Consider the following 23404-nt stretch of genomic DNA (forward strand, 5'->3'; position numbering starts at 1 on the left):
AGTGCACGTGATACAGGTGCATTATTATGGACACAGATAACTTCCCGATACAGAGCTAAAAAAGTCTTCCGGATGAAGATAACTTTAAATTGAAAATGAAAACACAGTAAGAAACAAGACACAAGTTTGTAAAGTATACTTACACTGCCATCGCTGCGCTGACCTCCTTTGTGTGTTATTACAACCACCTCCATCCACTTCCTCAGGTGTTGCTGAGAAAGACACAGGCAGGAAGATAATACTCAGACTGTGTGAGAGTATGTTTGTCTCGCTCGGTAGGGACTTAATGTTTACTCAAGAGATTTAGGTAACTCATAAACACATTTTCCCCCTAATGAACAAAATCTGCTGCAGAGCTTTGCTCAGCTACTGCAGAGTAAACAAGAGGCCGGGCAAGCGTCTCTGTCACGCAGTGCAATAAAGCATTAACCAATGAGACATGCTAATGCAGGATTACAGTATATCCGCATGCATGTCTCGTACTATTATTATTAATACTTGCTATCAAATTTTACAAGAACTAACCTCAAACATTTAGTTACTCGTCCACATCTTGAGTGACACAGGAGTTAGCCATAACTCTTACAAGCTAAAAGGATATCACCTGTGACATCACTTATCTTGACTTATTTAAGCTCCTCCCATTAGGCTGATGTTTTATATTAATCCAGACTTTAAAAAAAAACTTCACAACTGTCAGAAACCTGCTCAGATCTGACATTTCCTGTTACATTTCCTGTTAAATGTACAATATGTTTGATAATATTCCTTGTGTATTGTATTGTTAGTGCTTTAAACTCTGCTTTTAGATGATTATTTTTATTTCTAGTGTTGTTATGCCTTTGGGGTTTTAAGTGCACCCCTGGGGTTGACTTTACCTTTGTTTATTATAGTTTTAAATACAAACATTAATGTTTTTACAGTACTTCATAAATGAAGAATACAAGAAACAAGTAAAAGCTAATTTTTCATGGAAACAACACACAATACAGCTAATTTCTTCTCTTAATCATTAATATCTCACACTTTTTTTTACAAACTTACTTACATGTAAAATGCACAAAATTAAAATTTTAAGATCAGAAACCAATGCTTTGAATGGGAGACAACAGATAACGGTTGTGAGAGAGTCTGAGGTGACTCACCATCATCTGGTCACAGAACTTGTCATTGAAGGAGTTGGGGAAGAGGCGCGTGACAGAGGTGAGGCGGTTGACCACATTGAGCGTCAGGCTGCGGTAATCACCCAGCATCATGAGCAGAGGACGCATGTGAGTGTGGATCTGATCCACTTCAATAGTAGCTCCTTCCAGGAACTGAAAAAGAGAAGAAACATTTATATTATTAATATTTACATTCAAAATTGACCCAATATAACTTGCAGGCACTTTTTACTTCTGCTGTCATAGGTGAGGATTCAAAACGCACACCTTAAAAACCTTTTTTTGAGCTCACAATTTACAGCTCTGTGGTGACAATAGAGGACAAAACAAACTAAACTGTCCTCCTGTCATGACACCAAAGCATCAGAAAAGTCGTGCATGGAAGAATGTCTGCTTCTACTCCAATTTGTGCAGAGGATAACGGAAATGTCTGACCATATCTTTCAAAGGAAGATAAGTATTTATAAAAAAAAAATCATTTTTTTGCGCCCAGCCGCAAAGATTTACAATTCAATTTTGGTTTGGTCGAGCTGAAACATAGCTGACATTATGACCATATTTCACAAAACAAGCTTGTTTTGCTGTAATAACACTTTAATTAAAATGTGTAAAAGCTATAAAATATTATTTTTATCTCACATAAAGCATTGAAGCAAATCACTTCAATTTCCCTTCCACTAATAATTTCTCCCTCCACATGAGTTCCGGCCTTGTCAGCCCTTCCAGCCCCATGAAATGTTCACTACACCTTTGTTGTCTCCATTAAGGAACTAAGGCCACTCAAATGAGGACATGGCCAGCTGTAAACAAGCACACATGCCGTCTCCGAACGCCGATGACGCACACGCACAACCTCACACACAGACGGGAGGGGGAATGATGCATGGCAGCCACATTCATTTTCCTCTCAGTGCTGAGAACAAACACTCCATCCTGTATCGATTGGGCCATGGCAACGCTCATTAGTGCTGGCAGAGCAGAGATGAAAGAATGGAGGGAGAGAGAGAAGAGAACGACTGGGCCCAAGAAGGAAAATAAAATAAATAAATCACGGGAAAGTGAAAAGGAGTGACAGAGGTAAGGAAAGAAAATGAAGGTCATAGAAATGGAAGTAAAAGGGGGACAAAGAGCTCGAAAGGAGTGGATGGACAGAGACGGTAATGGTGGTATCAATACTTTGATGAATGGCGGACGGCTTGAGTGATAAAGCGGAGGGAGGTCCACATGAAGATAAGTGGGAGGAGAAAGGGGAAAAGGGTTGGATTAACAAAGGAGAGCGTAGAAGACAGACAATATAAAAGAGGATACAAAGAGATTGATTATGAGGTGAAAGTGGTGCAGAAAAGTAGGTGATTTTGAAAATGGTGATCTAACAGAAATTGTAGTTTTCTGAGTAAATTGCAAAGAAATGTAAAGAAAAAAAGTTATTCAAGACATGGTTGCCAAGCAACAGTCGAAAAAGGGGTACATTTTGAAAATATGAGAAATCATAAAAATAGACACTTAAAAAACTGAATGCAAGAGGAAGGTATAACATCTTCGTTTTCTCAATTTCTTTCATATTGGCTGAAAACGTTGAGGGTTTTTTTCATTCTGGTACTAGTTTTCAAAAAGAATAAGCCGATTTGATATAAAACTGTGGATTCTCCTAAACTTCAGCTTCTAATAAATACAAATTACACTTGGTAAAAAAGGCTGGTTCATGTGGAAAGAAACATTTTTTTTTAGTATTACTACACATTATGACGTATAATGTTGCACTGACCTTCCTCATACAGGCCTCGCCTGCCTCTTGTAGCTCATTGTTGGTGGAGTTGAGCGCTTTGAAGAGAGCAGCGATGATCTTCTCTCTGGACTGTGGCAAGTAATTACAGGCTGCCAGAGCATCTGAGCAAGAAAGAAGGAACCCATTCAACATTTTTTCGAGGAGGAGAGATGAATTAAAGCCGAGAAAAATAATAAAAACATAAGAAAATTCCAGTCATTTTAACAAGTTTTGATTTACAGTACAGTAATGTACAGTTCACACAGTGGTGAAACATTCTTTGCATAAAATAAAATCATAAAATAAAATCAGTTTTGGGGGTTTTAGCTTCATTAATATACTTAATTAAGTATTCAGTTCAGTTCACACACATTCATTCACAAAACTCCCAACATTACAGTTGAGTGGAAACTACTCACTGAGGGCAGCAATTCGCAGAGGAACCAGGGAGGGAAGACTCTTATAACAGGGCAACTTCATCAGAGCAGCATCCTCTGCCTCACACAGGTTCAACAGCTTCAGCCAGATGAGGTAAAAAAAACACAATGTCAGAGTTTAATAAGACTAAGACCAACGGAAGAAGTGATTTAAATTATTAACATTTTCATTATAAGGTGGATGCCCGAGCAAGGAACCAATAACTTAAACCAACACATGGTGATGGCCATGGAAATCATTGTAATCTAAATTAAAATGCCCCTTTCTCAGCTGAAATAAAGCAAAACATAAGGGGTATTTGACAGTGACTTCCTACCTCTGTGTAGAACACCTTGTGCTCCATGACGTTCAAGTCCATCGTGAAGAGGCGTGGCTGCAGGGTGGTGCAGAACGTGTTGCCCTCCATCAGGCCAATCTGGGCGTTGGCTGGCTGGTGGCGGAGCAGGTGTTTCTTGGGGGGAACCATATCTTGCAACACCTGAGTAGGGAACAGACATCAATGCAGACTGAACGAGATTTTGTTGTGTATTTTTGTGTCAATTTGAAATTCCTATAGTGTTTGACATGAAAATGGAGGTGAGTTTAGACCTCAGTCCAAACAGAAACAGCCCTTTTCCTATATTATCAATTTTATATATATTCCTATATTATTTATTTTTCATACACACAAAACCCCTCAAAAATCACTCTATGTTGTAGAAATCATGCTGTAATGCTGCCACAGAAATAGACCAAAAATGGAGAAGACAACATGGAGAGGTGTGGCGATGGCATCATCTTTTTCCCCAAATTAAATATTTGTCGTTTACACGAACACATAAGGTTGGCAGTTTTCAGGGCTCCCAAAATGCCAGTTCCATGTGGATAAAAAAACAAACCTTTGCAGATTCTATTAAACTCATTCTCATGTGGCAAATTCTTCCTATACTTTTTAAGAAAACTGTATCGTCCTTGGTTTCACCTCTTTGTGTGGTTCCATGATGACAGTGACACTCTTGCCGGTGACCTGGGCCAGCACCTGCAGAGAGTGCATGGCCTGCTTCCTGACAGTGGAGTTGGGGGAGGTCACTTCTCGGACCAGGTCGTGCGTGACCATGTGGAAGGACTTGTCCTGGGCGACCAGCAGCTCCTCCGTCTTCTCTTCATCTTTCAGCGGAGTGGCACAGCGCACCAGCAACTGCTCCAGCGTGGTCTTAGCCATGGCTACTGCTCCGTTTGACACCTACGTGAAAATAAATACAGTTTGTGAGCACAATGCCATCTAGGAACATCTCTCCGCCTGCCTGTCAGTTCACTTGATAGGATTCAAACTTGGCAGGTAACTTACGAATGTAAATTTGACTTTAAGATATGAAATGCAAGCAATATCAGCGTAAATTGCTAATAGAAACACAAACACAGAGCAGCACAGACGGATATTCCATTTATTTGATTATTCACCACATATCTATCGAACGGGCAGCATGACAGGCTTCAAACTTGGCAGGTGAAGAAATTGGCTGTTTTTCTGAATTAATGAGAGTCTTTCTTGGTTTAGAAGGACTGTCTCATAAATTCAGAAAAAAAAAGGAAATCAAACAACAAACTTTTAAAGCATTTTTAACAGACTACAGAAAACGGTGACAAAAGATGGAAGCGGGGACATATTTTGGAGGACGCAGCCAGGGGATTTATTTGATGAACATTAGCTGACGCACTAATTTTGTCCTCACCTCTCCTGTGAGGTCCATCATGACAAAGAGCAGGGCCTTCAGGAAGGTGAGCTGGTTCTGCAGCACCCAGATCAGAGGCAGCCTCTCCATCAGGAACTTTATGGACACCACGCCGCCCAGCTTGGCGTACCAGGCCTGCTCGTAGCAGCAGGCGCACAGACGCTCCACGATGTACGAAAACAAAGGCAGTTGACAAGCCTGGAGAAGGAAACAAGAGGCAAGGATGATTTACTGATTCTCATTTAAATATTACGAGTGCAGTGCTCATCCAGCTGGAGGATTCTGACATTTTTACAGTGAACTGCTCAAAACTTTTACAATTGAAAATGAAATAATGTTAACTTAACAACCAACAAAGGTTTCACCAGGGATGCAATGATCTAAAAGAGAAAATGCTATAAGTCCATACTAAGATATTTATTGTAATAATGACATAAGTTTTAGTAGAGCCTGAAGTCAACCCATTTATGGTGAGTTTCCCTGATGACTGGCAGAGTCTGCATGTACTTTTTTGTTTGTTTCAAGGAAAGCAGTCTCTTAACACACATTCTCTGATTTTTCAGGTTCTTAAATGTGAATATTTTCTGGCTTCTTTACTCCATATAACAAAGAAATAATTGAAATTATTAATTTTGGTTAGTGGACAAAACAAAACATCATCATTTAAAGGTTTGGGAAACATCAATCAATATTTTCTAACATTTTCTGGATCCAACGATTAACAACACAGATCCACAACATTATTAAAACAATTATGCTAATGTGACATAATGAAATTCATAATACTGTTGACCCTAGTTTCCACAGTTAGAAAAGAAAAGGCTTACTGACCGGACAGTGCTTTTATTCAATAAATTAACCCTCCTCCCATTTTACTTACCCTCTCCTTGGACCCAAGGATAATGCTGGCCACGTCAAAGATGACAGCCAGTGCCACTTCTCCAATTTTACACAGCTCTTTTTCCTCATAGGCCATGCAGATGGCTATGGCATCAATGAGAACCAGTGGATCCATGCCCTTAGAGCCATTCTCCTCACTGTGGAACATGGCTGTGCTTGGCTGGCTGCCTAGCTGATAGCACTGCAGCAGGAATGGACCTGAGATAAATGGGAAAATGGGTTAAAACCATGTGATATTTACATTTAAAGTACTGCAGCTTGTGTAAAAACCCAGGAATTTGTTGAAATCATCATAACAACAGAATTGGAAAGTAGCTGATTTTTTTGTGGAGCAGGGAATACATGCCAACACCTGGGCAAAACAGAAAGCTAATATTAGATGAAGGGAGAATACAGTAGTCCCTCACCACACTGCTGCGCCACAGCCACCATGGTGTAATGGCGAATCAGACTAGCTACGAAGGGCAGCGCACTGGGCCTCAGGTCCTTTATCACAGCAGACATGAAAGCCCCGGTCAGGGCCTGTTCAAATGTTCTGCGGGCAGGCGTGTCCTGTGCTTTGTAGCGGTGAGAGATGATGACACTGGGAATCCACTTATCAGTGAAGCTAATGAAGGAGGGAAAGAAAAAAACAATAATGAATTAGGAATACAAGACAACATATTAGTACTATATGTGAAACCTGAAATAGCGACGCCAGGCGAATGAAACTGGCAGGGATGGTTTACTTTAGAGCACCTTCATTTGTTAATTAAAATATCAATATTTGTCCTGGTGTATCGATTCTTGTATTGCATGAGGAAGGACAACAATATCACCAAATCGATATTTTGACCTACTGTAAGCTGTCTGGCTCATAGTTGTCAGTGTGTGTGTGTGTGTGTGTGTGTGTGTTCTAGAGACATCTGAGAAAAGTCATACTTTACCTATAATATCAGAAATTATGTTGGGCTGTTTGCCTTGACTACTGGTGCAACATACAGTAGCAAAGATGTCCCATTAGTTCCCATGGAAGGTTTCCAATTTTGAATATTTCAAAAATTCTCTACCTTCAGTTCCCAATCCCATGGAAAGTTTCTGGAAATTGACAATACATTTCCCCCACCCCTTTGCAACCCTAGTTCTATATTATAACATAAAACTGATATAAGCTGTTGGGGCTTCCTCCTGTTGTCAGTGACTTCCTGTTAAGGGAGTGTTAATTCCATCGTACTCTACTGAGTTGTGAATGCTCGAATGCTAGCAGCACTGTTAATAAAATATCACATTTATTCAAATGAATTACGGGTCATTATAAATTCAGGGGAAAAAAAAGAAAAAATGACAGCCCAAGATCCTCCTGCCTCTCTACTCCTAATCTTGGCTCCCTCTTTGTCCCCTGTTGGTGTTTATGTTATTTACTGCAGCTGTAGGCGACTGGGCTGTGTGTGTGTGATTGAGCAGCTGTTTTCTCCATGCTTGAGCTTGTGTTTTATAATGCCACACGCCAGGGGCAGACCTGATGGATCGCTTCATTTCATTATTGCCATTTAAAAGACTGCTCTTTGGAGGAGGAGGAGGAGGAGGAGGAGGAGGAGGAGAGAAAGAGAGAGAGGCCCTGGGCTGGGGAGACTGAGAAGAACAGAAAGGGAGGTAAGCAAGGAACGTGGCGGCGGGAGGAGAATGTGGGGGTGGCACAGCTGTCAGAATGTCACATCGATTGCCCTTCATTCATTCATTCAGTGGGCCTGTCACTCCAGTGCCGTTGCCTTCTCCCCAGTTGGCATTTCATGAATTGCTCTATGTGTCTTTTTTCTTTCTGAAGTGAAAGGCTATATTTACAGAGCCAAACTACGGAGGCAAAGCGAGCTGGCGGGATTAAAATGAAGGGAGGCCGGGGAAGAAAAGGGGAGACAAAATCCTTCAATGGAAAGGCATCAAATCAAAATGTCCGACAAGACGAGGCAGAAAAGCAGCCCAATCATAACTGACACACTTCATTATCTATTACAGAACTGTGCTCATGTGTGTTCAAGTGTGTGTTAGTGAGTAATGAAAGGAGGGCGGAAGAGGCATGGTGTAGTGTAAACAGACCAGGGAAAGTCAATTGGCCCTTTTGCCCAAGGATCAATGACGGTAATGTGACGATCCCTCCCCATAAACCCCCCCGTCCCTACTGTGCTTCCTGTTTGTCTGTTCATGTATGTGAAGCCTGTCAGTGGGAGGGCAGGTTTCGGGTTCAGTGCTGTGTAATTAGTGATTGCTGCTCCTGAGACAGAATCACTGAGGCTGTGCTTGTCTGGGAGACGAGTGAAGACAGGAGGCAAGAGACTAAAAACTGGGGCATGACAGCAGATGGCAGGACAGGAGTGGAGGTAGTGGTGAAAAAAGTATGCAGAGGCAGTGTTGGTGGGTGTGGTTTAAAGTTCAACTTCCAAGTTCAGCCAAGGAAAAGGTCAAAGAGTGGGTAAATTCTCCCATCCACACTACCTGCAGATTTTAGGCTAAGTCTAGGCGATATGGCTTATAAATAATATCTCCATATTTTGTGTCTATATCCTGATATATGGGGATATAAGGCTGCACACAGGTTGTTTCTCTGGATTCAAGAAAAGTTTTATTTTGAGATGTTCTCAAAGGATATTGTGATGCACTCTGAAATAAAATATCTACCGTTTATGATCTGTGTTACATGATCTTAAAATACAGTTATTACATTGTTTTTTTTAATGTTAAAATCAAACAAAGAGTGTTGACTTACTTTGGATGAGACAGAAGCTGGTAGAGAGCGTGCTTGTTGTCATCCAAACTGGTCATGGCCACCAGGAAACACTTGATGACCTCCCAGGCTTGTCGTCTATAGTAGGGCTCTGTGTTGGCACTCTTCAGACAGTCGAGAGCCGTCTCTATTGCCTTGAGAAAGGAAAACCAGACATAACATTCAGTCTTTCAGCTGTGTGACTGTGAAAGGGACTTTTTAAGTTTCTAAAGGCCTATATCTCTAAACTATACACATGAAAATTGAGCTGCAGTGTGTACAGTAATGTGCAAATTATTTGCAAGAAGTAACACCGCTGCCATCTGGCCGAGCAAAGGTCAATACAATTTCTGCATTATGGGCCGACACGCCGCACCAACCAGGCACTTAAAAAAGGGAGGAAAATGAGCTAATTAATGCCACTCAGCGCACAGGGGAGAAGATTAGGAGGATGCAAGAATGAATGGAGTATGAGAGGAGAGATGAGGACACAGCATAATTGAATTGCAGACCTGTCAGTGGATTAGTATATCAGGATTTATCTGTCAGGACTGGGACACTGACAAGAATTCTATTATTAAAATACATGCACTTTTTTCAGTAGAAGTACTAGCCTGGCTGTCACTTTTTTGCCCGTGTTATGTTGTAGATCTAATTGTAAATACATAAAAGTGGTGTTTTACTATTAAGCTACAACCAAGGGCCCATGTTGACAAAGAGAAAACTAAGCTAAATTCAGGATAAAATTGGTAAAAAACAAAAGTGCAGCAAAAAATCCCTCAGAATGTTTTAAGGTTCAGAAAAGGCATTGAAATCACTGCTGATCTATGTGCCTAACATAAAACACTTACAGTCATCCCTAAATCTATGAGCTAACTAACCATATGGCTGCATCATGACCCTATAAGAGATTCATGCCTTCAGCCTGTCTGCGTGTGTGTGTGTATAGGCTGCCAGTGCTCATGATGATAGCAAACACACAGATGGATTGCCAGAAAGAAGGAGCAGCCATTAGTGAGAGTAAATAATGCCGTCATGGTGGCCCACACTAGATTGATGATTACTGACTGGGGATGAGGAGGAGAAACAGGAGATGAATTTAATTACCTGGAGGACACACACACACACACGTCTCCTCCCTCCCTCACTCACCTCCTCTCACACACATAAAAACCCATGACAAAGACATATTACTCTCTGTGGAGAACAATAATGAGGGACATCAAGCTCTTTTATGTGTAATTCCTTCTTTCCAAGACTGAAAAACGAAGGCATGATAACGACAGAACGCTTCTTCAAACAATTTGAGCATCATCATATCTTACTTTCTCCATGGGTAGCTGTATGGAGGCCTTGCAGTCGGTGAATTCAGCCTTGATGCTGGGCCCCTGGACCTCGGTCACCACATAATGCAGCCTCTGAGACTCCTTCAGCATCTTCCTGTTGCTGCCTCCAAACTTCCCCAACACCCGATAAGCTACGTGAGAGATGCTCTCTGCTGGATTACGCAGGGTACGCCACAAGGCCTGGGCATGGAGAAGGAAAAAGAAGAGATATAACCATCACAAAACACAAGGTCAAATTGTAGGTGAGCTGGATGATGAGTCAGGATTCATTTTTGGTAGTCGAACAGCAATGAGAACCACCCACCTGCATCAGCTCAGCTCTGACCGGCTGAATGTGGTCGTAGAGGAAGTCGGGCTGCAGGTTGTCGACGCACAGCTCCAGCGTGCGAAGGCCCTGACTGACCAGAGTCTGAGAGCCGTTGAGGGCGGACACCAGTGGGTCCATTAGCATGGGCAAGTACGGCAGCAAGGAGCTCAGGCGCACTGGCACCGTCAAGCACAACTCCACAAACAAGTCCTTCATGTGCTGCTTGTGGAGGCCACTCTGCAGCATGTTCAGACCTGGGAGTGTGGGGAAAAATATTTTGTATTATTTGTTTAACAGTTCAATTTTAGATGGAAGAAAAAAAGAAAATTAGCTGCACATACAAGCCAAAACAAACTACAAAAACCCATATCAGTCAACCTCTACCACAAACTTACACTTAAGAGACAACAATGTTCGATTTTACCTTGCAGCAGATTTGGGAGAAGAGGTAAAAACTCCTGGTAGAGTAAGTCGTGGCTGCCTCCACCGATAGATCTGAAGAGAGCCCGGAGAAGCAGGAAGTAGTTGTATGGCTCCTTAGCTGACTGGGCCAGTTCCATGGAGCTGTTCACAATCTTATGAAGGTGTGGCTGAGATGCAAATGGAAAACCATATATATTAAACTTTGTTTAGACAAAGAAAAGAAAAAAAAAAACAGTATCCAATAACCAAAAGCCTTTGTTTTACCTTCAGCATCTGCTCATTCTCAGCAGCAAACAGTGACACTGAGCCAAAGACAAGTTTGAAAAGCTTGAGGTAGAGGTTTGAAAGCTCAACGTTTGAGCCCATCTCTGGCAGTCTTTCCAGAAGATACTCCACCAGGATGGTGGCAAACAGAGCAGATGTCGACAGGTTGGCAAGGAAAGAGTTTGCCACAATCTGGAACAAGAGATGAAGGAGGGGTGACCATGTGCGACAAATTAAGACTGTTCTATTTCTATACTTGACATTTATGCAGCACAACATGTACCTGTAGTGCGTAGTTCTTGGAGATCCTCTCCACCATGTATGGCACAGTTGTCTGAAATATCTCCTTGAAGGTGAGAGGGTTCATCATGGTGAAGACCCCAGCAAAATGTTCCAGAACTTCCTTCTCCTCCTTCATGCGTACAGTCTGACAGTTGGCCACTCTGATGTACGTCTGCTGGTTATTGGCAACCTGAACCTGAACAGGAGAAAGAACGGTCACAGGAACGTAAAGTTTCCACATTTGTTAGAGCTATAAGTTTAAGATGTCAGTCAGCAATAAAAGAAGAGACTATATGGATAAAAGAAACCAATAAACAGTGATGGTAGAGTCCAGATCTTTGGTCATACCTGGTAGATGTCCAAGGCCTGCATGGCATATTTGACTAGCTTGATGTAGATTTGCGTCTCTTTTGGCTGAAGCTGTTTGTTAGGAATAAACTGAGCCTCTGGAGAAATAAAAAAAATGCAATTAATACGAATACATGAACATGGTGGGTATATATATGAAGTACTCCAAGGATTTGTGTCCTCTCACCTCCTGGGGCTTTGCACGAGCTGATGCCCCACGTTATGGTCTTCACTCCACACACCAGCGTCTTCACCAGGCTGCGGCAGTCAGACACCTGAAACGTCTGCTTGTCTTCTTTCTCACCGGGTCGGTCAAAGGCCGCAGACGGCGGAGCGCAAGGAGTGGCAACGGGTGTGGGTGGAGCGGGAGGTGGAATAGCGGGCAAGGTGGATGGAGTGGGTGTGGCTGGGACTCCGGGCAACACCCCCGGGTCAACTACACCCATCTCTGACTGTGGCTTGCACTTCTTGAAGATGGAGGGGAGCTGGTAGCGTGCAATAGTGTGGAACTTCAGCACAAACACCTGATTTATGAAAAAGGGGAAAGAATTTACTCTAAATGTTTTGTATGTATCACATACACTGTACATCAGAGGTCAAACCATGGATCCAGACATCAATCTCCTCACACAAATCACTGATATATAGCCCCTTTTCCACCAACATTTCCAGGAACTTTAATTACCAGAAACCTATTTAACTGGGGAAAAGAATTCCCGGAAAATGTATTCTTATCAGGTTGATGACGTACATGGGAGTAGCATAAGAAACTGCACTACATCTTCGACTCACTGAAGTCTCACTGAACCACCCCCTCAGCAAATACACTCAAAAGAGCCTGGACCTCGATTAAGGTCTTGTTTAAAGGTGGGTTGCAGCCGCACTGGCTTAAACAGCTGCAGACAGCGTAGGTAGTTCTTTGGGTGAAAGTTTGGGGTAAAGGGGAAAGTTTTTCCCTGGGTAAATTTGGTGTAAACGCACCAAGGTTTTTCAAAATCCCAGATAAATGAGGAAAAGGTCATGCTACACCTTTTGTTGTAGCAAGAGTATTTTAATCTTTACAGCAGCAGAGGTCCATACTATGGCATACTATGCCTCAACCACAATATTTGTTAAACATTATGATGCTTCAGATCTCTGCTTGAGTTTATTATTTTCTGGACCTATTAAGTCACCAACCCTGTCATATATATATATATATATATATATATTTATATATATATACATATATAAATAAATATATATATATATATATATATATAAATATATATATATATATATATATATGTATATATATATATATATATACATACACACACACATATATATATATACACACACACACACACACACACATATGTATATATACACACACACACACATATGTATATGTATATATAATCAACTGTTGTGACACAAGCTCTGATGCCTACCTCCAGCATCCTCATCAGAATGTCCCGTCCGTGGCCGTTCTCCTGCTCCGACTTTAAGCGGATGCAGTCCACCAAATTGAGCAACAACTTGCACGACATGGTCTGAATGTTACTAGGGAGAGACTCGTCGTCGATGTTTTTGGCAAAGAGCTGCACGGCGAGGGATAAATCTGTGAGGGGCAAGTTCTGACGAACATGGTGCACCAGGTCTGCAAGTGTGCTGTAGGCCAGGGGTCTGGAAAGAAAGAGATATGTCAGAGTGACATTTAGAACAAAATTATAATTCAACTTTATGGCTTAATGGAAGAAAAAAAAAAACTGGAAAAAGCATATGCTCCACTGAACTGGCACTTTCTAACAGGCAGAAATGAGTGGTAATCACAAAAGCACATAAGGTTGGCAGATATTTGAAAGTAGCTGCAGATGCAACTTGAAACTGGCACAGGAAGCAGAAAGAGGAGTGGGGGGTGAGATGATGAGTGACACAGTTAGTCCTGGCAGGTCTCATACAGCTGCCTGATTTCCTATCAGCAAATAATGAGAAATGACAGCTATTTTGTTGATGAGGTGAACTAGTTTTGACATCTGAAGAGAGTTCAAGGAGGTTGAACACTGCGCATGTGTTCCCAGTGTGGGCAGCCTGCCCTCTGGAGATGCCGCGTGTACATGACAACTTGACAGCGCAATCTGTGCAGCGGTGTTTCAGGTGCCGTCAAACTTGCCTGAGATATCTCGGCAGCACCCAGGACTACCTGATTAATATGCTCGGACACTTTACCATGCACCTGACTGGAGAGCAAACAGCAAGATAAGTGAGTGTGTGGAAAAGTTACCTGAGAGTCTCGCGGGCGGTGTAGCCAGAGCCGATCAGGATGGATTCATCAAAAAGTTTGTCCATACAAGGGATGAACTCTAAAGAGAACACAAGAGATACACGGTCATGCCACGAGTCAGACAAATGGGCCAAAAACATATTAAATATTTAAATGTTTCCTAGTTTTTCCACAACTACAACATGTGGGAGAACAGAAAGGAAGACAGGTATTTCAATAAACCTGAAATATAAACACCTATAAAAAACTATCACCCAAAAATATTTTTAAATGGCTTCTTCACTTTCCTGATACTCCCGACGTGTAAGAGCCCAGGCAGGTGCAATAAAAACAAAACGGCCATAAAATACAAATATTTAAACATATTAACTTTATAAATCCACCTTTATGCTCATCTAAAAATCATCATATAATAGTTTCCTCTTTTCTTGCAACTACAAAGTGTCCATGAGCAGAAAACGAGACAGGTATTGCCATAAAATGAAGATAGACCCATAAAAATAAAATGTAAAAATGTTTTATTTAAAATATATTAACTGATTAACTGTATGAATGCTGCTTTATACCAACATTTAAAAATGTTGCTAAATTTCAAGCTACCGCGAAGCGTCCTAGAGCAGTAAATGAGACGGGTATTGCAATAAAATCAGACATATACCCATAAAAAGAAGTTTTAAAGACTTATATATACACTATATACTGTAAATGCCCCACATGCTTTCATCTAAAATGATTCTTAGTTTCCTCCGTTCTCTGCGTCTCTAATGTGACAGAAAGCAAAAAAAACTTCACAGAAACACTTTCCAGTGACATAAGCAGTTGTCAGTGACAGTATAATGCAGAAAAATCCCATTATATGCAGAAAAAATCCCAGAACCTAGACAAGATTTACCCTGATGGTTTGTTGAACTTTATATCCCATTAAATTCAGACGCTCTTTTTTTTAGGTTGTACAGAAAGTTTGACAGCTAATGAAAATGTTATTTTACGTGAATGAGAAATGAAATGGGACTTGGCACAAAAAAAGAAAGAAAAGTCCAGGCTGTTAATGCTTTGACCAGGAAAAACACATTTAACTGCAAATGGCATTAAGTTTTCTTGCGCTTTCAGTGAGGAGAGAGAGAAAAAAAGAACTGAGTTTAAAATCAGGCGTTTTATGAGGAAAAACAAGATGTGAAATAAAAGAATCACCTTTAGTGTGTCTGTACTTGTATTTATACATTTATAGGTCCAAAATAAGTAAAAACCTATCTTTGCGAGGACATTTTGTCTGGGCCCAACATCTTTAAAGGGCTTTTTCAGGGTTAAGACCTGGTTTTAAGGTTAGAATTAGGGTCAGGCACTTAGTTGTGATGGTTGAGGTTAGGGTAAGGGGCTAGGGAATGTGTTATGTTTGTATGTGTGGGTCCTTGAATTTGTTATCTCTTTAGGACGTTTTCTGACATAAACACTGAACTTGGTGACCAAAACCTGGTCAGAATAACCTCATTTAATTTTTAACTTTATTTCTGAGGAACTAGTTATGGTTTAGGACTAAGAGTTGAATTGTGGTTATGGTTATGGTTAAGATTAGGGTTTGACATTAACTGGTTATAGTTAAGGTTAGGATAACAATTTGGTTCAGCTGTCCAAAGGAACAGAAGTCAATAATTATCTTTGTAAAGTCCAACAATAACGTAAAAACCTATCTTTGTGGGGACATTTTATCCATGTAGGGACATTTTGTCTGGTCCGCACAACTTAGGATCTGGTTTTAGGGTTAGCATTGGGTTTAAGTTAGGGTTAAGGTTAGGCACTTAGTTGGTTGATGGTTATGTCTATGAGGTGTCCTTACTAAGACAGAAAAACAAGTTAGTGTGTGTACATACGGCTGCGTAGGTCAGTTGTGAGGATGTGCTTGGCTGCAATGAGCAGCTCCTTGCGAAGGTGAGCCGTCTCAGAGGGGCAGTTGGACAGCAGCTGCAGCATGCCCTTCACCATCTGTTGAGAATACTTCCCCACCAGGTCCTAATCAGGTGGACACACACACAAACACACAACATATGTTTAAAAGCACAATTAAATATATCCTGAAACAAGATAATATCTGTGCAGACCAAACCTGATTAATCACCTAAACCAGATTAATCGCTGTACTTGTAATTTGAAAATGACTGTCTTCATAGAAAGGAAAATACATATTTGGGCCATTTCATTTTATTAAAATCTCTGTATTATTTGATATAATACTTTATAATATCACAAACAAATCAGTCAATCTGGTTTAGAAACTTGTCTTTATGTCAAATAAGAATTATGAGTGATTAAAATTCATTGTCATTTGATTCTTGGCTCTGGTGAATTGGTGAATTTTAACTGTTTGAGTTATAAAATAGTGGCCTTTTTTTAGGTAACTGTTGTAAAATGCTAATTCTCTATTACGCAGGGGATGACTCATTTAGGAAAACCATAAAACAGCTGTACCTGGTAGATGCGGATGATGTAGGCCAGAAATGACAGAGTCTTGATCTGAGCGGCAATGAAGTCGGCGTACAGCTCCTTGTTGTAAAGCTTGTGTTGCCTGTGAAGGAAACAACACGATTTACATACAAAAGCCATTAAGTCTAATCAAAAGCCATTAACAAAGCCGTCACCTGCACAAGGTGGCAATTATACATATGTGAGTACATTCTACATGGGTGTTTGTTTCTTTATTAGCATCACACATCAGAATCATACTCTCTTCACCTGCCAAACCCTGCTGAGGTGTTTTTTATTTTTAAATGAACTCTGCTCTGTTTCATTCTTGTACTGAATGCTTAACACATGTCTCTTTTTAGCCTGAGGTTTCACCTCCCGCTAAGTCAATTCTTACCGTTTTAGCTTCTTTAAATGGATTTTTTTTTACTCCGGCAAACAGCAAACAAATAAACAAAAGTGCCCGAGCAACACCATCAACAAACTTGTAATTAAACTGTGGAAGTGAATGTGTCTCCCCCAAATTCAGAATTATACAAGCAACAAACTTGCAACTTTAAAAGCAATGAACTTGTAAACTAAACTACGAAAGTCAATTTTGTCTCGCCAAATTTGGAATTTCAAAAGAAACAAACTTGTGACTTAAGTACAGACATAAATCTGTTTCACCTCATTTGGAATTTTACAAAATTAATCAAAATGTCTTTTTTTGTCCACAAACCAAGATTATTCAGTTTTAATGATTCCTTTTTTATTATGCAGCAAATAAACCAGAAAATATTCATATTTAAGAACACTGGTTTTAATTATCGAAAAATACACAGATCAAATGATCAAAATAGTTGACTAATTAATTTAGTAACTGATTAATACCGGACTTTCGAAACTATGAGTGCACATAAAAGCATTTCCATTTGTAGATGAATATTTGTGGTGGGGGCATTAAAATTATGAATTGGACGTTAATGTTGTTTTATTTTATTTTTTATTGTATTTTAGTGCATGGCTGTTCATTTTACTCATATTTTATGTCTTTTAACTTATGTCTTTTATTTATTGTATTTTGTATTTATTATTCTGTAAAGCACAATGGTCCACTGTGGTTGTTATTAAGTGCTTTACGAAATAAAGTTGGATTGGATACTGAAAAGAGTCGGATTCAGCGGGGAAAAAAAATTCAAATAGTGCTCCAAACAAAAAACAGCTTTTAAAGATCAAGAGGTGAGACAGATTTACTTCCATGATAATGTTGCGTCTCACACACACATACACATACATGAAGAGGTGCATCTTACCTGGCCTGTGGAGACACCTGGAGCATGATGGTGTTCATGATGAGAGGAACAAACTCTGACACCACGTTGTGAATGTTCAGCTTGTAGAGCTGAGAGAGTCACAGGAAATACACCATTACTGTCAGTGAGAAACTAACTTCAACGTAACACACACACACATTATCACAGCTCAATTATTTTTTTGCCCATTTTTTAAAAACATAAAATATGCAGGATGTTCAGTTAAATTTGCAGAGGAGTGAGTTCAGCCAAAACCTTGGCAGTAAATAACATCTGATCAAAGGAAGTGTATTTTAGAGCAAACCTTGGATTCATGGTCATTGCTATGGTCCTTTTGCATTTACATTGCAAATTACAGGCTTTGATTTGTTTCAAGGCAAGGGCAGATATCTCCTTTATTACCCTGTTCCGCCGTCGGACCGAATTGCCCGAAGGTAAAACTGGGAGAAGATGAGCATATTTTATGGCTGCAACTAACAATTATTTACATAATATTTCTTAGAGTAGTTTGGTCCATAAAATGTCGATTGTTGCTTCACATAACTCTGAAAATTATTAATTTTTAATGATTTCTTTGTCAGTCAGTCAGATGATAATTAATAATAATAATCATCATATAATATAAAATATATTTTTTTTAAATAAAACTTTGTTAAAAGATTTCAGTGTGTGTATTCAGTACTTTTTTAACATTTTGAACACATCTAACAATATCGTGATAATATTGATAACCGTGATAATTTTGGTCACAATAACCGTGATATGAAATTTTCACATTGTTACATCTCTATATGGAGCAAAGAAAACAGAAGATATTCTGATTTTAGGAGCTGAAAAATCAGAGAACTTGTTATTATTATTAAAATACATCAGGAGAGTTAGCGAGTGCTTTCATTCACCTGATACATCAGCACCACAATGATGGGCAGCTCCGCCAGAACCTTCAGAGACAAAGATCCTCGTGGGATGATGGTGTGCTGCAGGGAGAAATAAAAGAGAAAATATTACTAACGGATACAAAACTACATTTTAGGCCACAAGGAGACACCAATAATATTGATCATCACCTTTATTACGTCTGAACGTCCTCCCATTTTAAGTCATTAAATCTCCTCACACAGGTGCCAAAAAAATAAAAATATCTGTACTTCATTAACTCACCTTAAACTCTCAGGTTTAGTGTCACACCATTAACTTTGAGTGTGTTTAGAAATCTCTGTGTGGTCAATGCCTATGTGTCTATTAATGAGAAACAGGCCACTGCTAAAAATGAGTTTAATCTACTTTTTACACCTTCTTTTATTTAAGGGTGATATCCATTTGTGGCATCTGTTTTTTTTTGGTGTGGGAACACAGTGCTCTACTACCATCCAGTGGTTGGAGACAGTACTGCAAAGAATTATGAGTATGACTATGAAATTTCACATAGGATCATGTCAAAGGTAACAATAAAAATGTCAAATTAACACCAGGTCTGAGTAAGAAAAGGTAAAATTGGGATTTGTCTTAAAATGTAACTCTTTTAGTGTTAAAATAAAACTTAAAGCTATATTGACTCTTTTACTGTTATTTTAACACTGCTAGACTGCAGACACAACATATTAGAACAATCCGATGCAACCGTGTCAGTATTTCCCAGATAATAATAAATGTAAAGAATTCAATGAACTCCTTCACTAAAGATGCTAAATCTATGAACAATCTCTGGTGTATCAGTATCTACACAGTAATAAGGTCAGTGACGTTTTGTTTAAGGGGACAATTTTATTTATATAAAAGTCTGAGTTTTAGTTTCAACATCGGGTGATTTTCAGACGGCAGGAACAGATCAATCCTGAAGCCACGTTACTGCTGCAGCCGCCACCATGTTTTTGCCAAGGGAAAGAATTAGTTTACTGCTGCTCATTTCCACTTTTGCTCTGGAACTTAAAAAATATTTTCTCCAGTAATGCCCTCGAAGAATAAGGTGGATCTACATACACTGAAGCAATGGACTCATACACACTTGCTGGTTAACTTACCGTCCGCGTTTCGCTGTCTTCCCTCTCAGGTGCCGTTTTAACCAACACAGACGTGATCATTCCCACCATCTCCGGGGAGGGAACCGTGTTCTCTGCGATCACCTGTGGGTTCTCAAAGTACCGGGCCTGGAGGGAGAAGGAAGGAAGGAAGGAAGGAAGAAACAATACTCTAACTGTTGACATTCATGGGGGATGCCCTTATAGAAAATGTACTCACCACAACTTTTGGAAGGTCTTTATAAATCTGCTTCACAAAGTCAAGAAAGTGATGAATCTGCAAAGACAGGATTATGAAAAATAAATTAATCCAAACATGAGGAATAACTAACTTGCCTTATTTTGCCCTGGCAAAATCAATCAATGGTTATTTAGACTGCAGTTTATAATACCTTAAATAAATAATAAAACACACATTAAAAATAATTGGAATAGAAGAAAAAAAACAATAAAATAAGAATAAGAATAGCTTATTGTATTATTAACTGAACAATCATCATTGTTAAATTACAATGTGTTGTCATCAGATACAGTAGGGCTGAAACAATGGATTATTTTTCGATAAATCAATTGATTGTTTGGTACATTAATGGCAGGAAATGAAGAACGAAGAACTACTTTCAGTATTTCTGATGTCTTTGTTGTTTGGAGCAAACAAATCAGAAAATATTCACATTTAAGAAATAAATAATAGTGAGAAAACTTTCTAGGTTTGCAGTCATCAGAATAAATCTGACTCAATGATTGATCAAAACCTCTTTTTTAAAGCTCCCAGTGGCCAAATTAAAAATTCTTCACAGATCAAGCACTCACCTCCTGAGAAATGGGAGGACGGAACTGTTTGTGCAGCTCGATGATGATACGAAGGCAAATCAGCACATTTTCCTCACTTTCAATCTGGGGAAAGAAAGAAAAAACAAGGGAATAAAACACTTCTGAAGCTTTGAAATACCAGCAGATATAACACATTCTATTTTCCCTAAACACAGAGCGAGTCCTAAATTCAACATACCATTAGCAATTTACCATTTCCAATTCAATATGTTTGTGTCACAACGTCTGCTAAAAGAATAAATCTGTTGCCACCAGAGGCAACATTGTGCAGCATTAGTCAGGTGATTAATATTAGCTTTCCAGTACTTCCTGTGCATTTTACTGTGAGAGGAAGACCAACTGTGAAGAGCAAAAAAACACTCAGTCGTGTTTAAAAGTAACTGATGCCATTTTGTGAGAGCGAAAATGACTCCAAATACCTCCAAGAAGCGAAACATCACAGACAGGATGTTCTTGGTGTGTGGACGCAGATGCTCATTTGTCGGGATGCGGTGGATGATTTCCAGCACAAGCTTCCTCAGTTGCTGAACAGAGTGATACAAATTGAAACATGAATATTCCAGCCTTGCATGTTCCCAAAAAACATTTTACATGTTTTACCTGATCTAGTGATGTTAAGTCACTTTGGGATAGTGTACTTTGATGAAAGTCAGTTAGAGATTCACTTAAAATGCTTACTTTAAATGAAATGTGGATTCTTTTTGAACACAAACTAGCTTTTTCTGTAACATGAATCATGTAAAAACCTTCTTTTTAGACTACAATTGGCAAATATTTCTTTATTACCTCCGCCAAGGAGGTTTTGTTTTAACCTATGCGGAAGTTTGTCCTTCTTTTAGCAACGTCCTGGCTACAAATTTTAAAATCCCTATCTCTTATAACATAATATAAACTGGATTTGAATGAAATTTGGTATTTTTATGTAGGATCTACCAAAAGATTAGGTTTCACCCTGCCCTCCCCTATGTAAAATAGTAAAAGCTGTAAGCAGGTTAAGTTCTATGCTGATGCAGAATGTTCATGTTTAAGCCCTGGTAGAGGTCTGCACTCTCTGCCATTGATCAACAGATAAATATTAAGTGAGAGGTGACCTCTTGTCTTTAGCTACTCACCTGTGTCGGTTTTTCCTGAAGGAACTGCACCTCTCCATCCTGAAGAAACGTGAGGAAGCGAGGGATGATGTGCTCCAAGAAGGTGGAGTACTGAGGTGAAGAGGTCACATTCTGGAAAATTAAATCCCCAAAACACAGCAAATCAGACAGGATAAAGTTGCTAATTTCAATCAGAAACACTGATTTTTATAGTTTGAACCAGTTTTTTCACAAAATAATCATAGCGGTTTAAACTTAACAATGACTCATAAATCCTCTTAAAAGTCCATCCCAAGTCAATCAACAGGGAGACAAAGAAATTAAAGCCTCTCCGCAAAACACGGAGAACATTCATCACTCTTACCTCAAAGTTCTCGCTGACCTCCTGCATCATCTTCAGCTTGGTTTCGTCAGCTAGATGTTGAAGGGCACAGTGCGGACATTAATCAAACTTACTAATGACACAGTTTAACTTCTTCCCAACAGTGTCTGCGCGTGCTCGGCGGGGACTCAGATCTTATCAGTTTAACTTTCAGTGTCCAGCTTTGATCAAAAGGTACAAACTCATTCACTCACTCACACACTCACACTCACTCACACACACAAACACATGTACCTTTGACTGGACTAAAGTGTATCGCTCTCATCACGTTGCCCATGCCAAGCGCGCGCGCCTAACCTGCATCCTTATTCATTTTTCTAACATTAAGTAGAAATTAGTTAAATTAAATGAAAGAATTTGGGTAAAATTTATATAATTTTAAACTTTCAAAACCAAACTATATTTGTGGCACTGTGTAAAAGCATAATGAACTGAGCATAATTAACTGAGAAGTTGAATCTAAACTAATAATATCATGCTTGATCATCTGCTCTTGTATACATAATAAAATATAAAACTATCACATGCTTCGATGAGATTTGGTGGTGACAGATATGGCTGCATCAATAAACAAATTACTTGGTCAATGTTGATTGTTTTTTTAATAACTAAAAAAATATATTGTTATATTTAACTTTTTAGTCTCTTAAGTATGCATATCTTCTGATTAAATTTCTCCATATAACCAAAGAATCAGTAAAACTGAACAATAATCAACATTTTCTAACATTTATGGACTGAACAAGTAAAGTAAGTGTGAAAATGACCATTAGTTGTAGCACTAACACCAGATTACTGGTAGATAAAATTTAAGTTAACTCCATATCCATCAATTTACTGATTTGAGATTAAAATAACAAAAAAATGAAGCACTTAATTCCATAATTATAATTAAGTGACCTTTTCTGATAGAACACCTGTGTAAATCACAGTGTAAAAAAAACACTGAGGTTGAACTTACGTGTGTTGGTGTCTGTGAGCGCTGCCACAAACTGCAGGTACTTCTTCATTAGCGTGGTCTGGTCGACCACGGTGGGACTGGGCGCTGGCACGAAGGCCATGGTGGCAGCCGGGTGCAGAGTGAGCTGCTGCAGGGGAAAAAAAGAGGCAGACAGCAGTCTGCACGTATCTCACCCTGATCTCATGTATGCTGCAGAAATGAGAGGGAATCAAGCAGAGATTTACAAGCCTGTGGGAATAATGTCTTTGAAAGCAGTCACTGGAAAATTGTTTGGACTTGGTATAATGCGTTTTATTAACATTGCACTTCAAATTTGAAAAACCAATTCTCAAAAGGGATAGTCGGTATTTGATTAAGCTTCAAACAAGACATTTGATAATATCATAATTTCCAGGTTTGGTACACTGATCGACCA

At 39.5% G+C, this 23404-nt stretch overlaps 1 protein-coding gene across 2 annotated transcripts in view; it reads right to left on the reverse strand.

Moving 5' to 3' along the window:
• Positions 1-23404, reverse strand: part of LOC122759042 (transformation/transcription domain-associated protein) — a 101815-nt gene that overhangs the window by 77233 nt on the left and 1178 nt on the right. For both annotated transcript variants that reach the window (XM_044013518.1, XM_044013517.1), the window contains exons 2-31: positions 22990-23178; positions 22011-22060; positions 21668-21778; positions 20975-21079; positions 20535-20618; positions 19942-19998; positions 19725-19850; positions 18603-18680; positions 17704-17792; positions 16415-16511; positions 15820-15958; positions 13952-14030; positions 13119-13353; positions 11873-12209; positions 11686-11783; positions 11339-11533; positions 11056-11247; positions 10793-10958; positions 10366-10622; positions 10041-10241; positions 8719-8870; positions 6386-6585; positions 5959-6176; positions 5079-5276; positions 4328-4588; positions 3683-3844; positions 3348-3444; positions 2929-3050; positions 1146-1316; positions 144-212 (exon numbers count right to left, since the gene is read on the reverse strand). In XM_044013518.1, the coding sequence (XP_043869453.1) occupies positions 144-212; positions 1146-1316; positions 2929-3050; positions 3348-3444; positions 3683-3844; positions 4328-4588; positions 5079-5276; positions 5959-6176; positions 6386-6585; positions 8719-8870; positions 10041-10241; positions 10366-10622; positions 10793-10958; positions 11056-11247; positions 11339-11533; positions 11686-11783; positions 11873-12209; positions 13119-13353; positions 13952-14030; positions 15820-15958; positions 16415-16511; positions 17704-17792; positions 18603-18680; positions 19725-19850; positions 19942-19998; positions 20535-20618; positions 20975-21079; positions 21668-21778; positions 22011-22060; positions 22990-23089 (4446 nt within the window). In that variant the 5' untranslated portion in view covers positions 23090-23178. The remainder of the gene's footprint in view (positions 1-143; positions 213-1145; positions 1317-2928; positions 3051-3347; positions 3445-3682; positions 3845-4327; positions 4589-5078; positions 5277-5958; positions 6177-6385; positions 6586-8718; positions 8871-10040; positions 10242-10365; positions 10623-10792; positions 10959-11055; positions 11248-11338; positions 11534-11685; positions 11784-11872; positions 12210-13118; positions 13354-13951; positions 14031-15819; positions 15959-16414; positions 16512-17703; positions 17793-18602; positions 18681-19724; positions 19851-19941; positions 19999-20534; positions 20619-20974; positions 21080-21667; positions 21779-22010; positions 22061-22989; positions 23179-23404) is intronic.

Source organism: Solea senegalensis, linkage group LG18, assembly GCF_019176455.1.
Source record: "Solea senegalensis isolate Sse05_10M linkage group LG18, IFAPA_SoseM_1, whole genome shotgun sequence".
Lineage (NCBI taxonomy): Eukaryota > Metazoa > Chordata > Actinopteri > Pleuronectiformes > Soleidae > Solea > Solea senegalensis.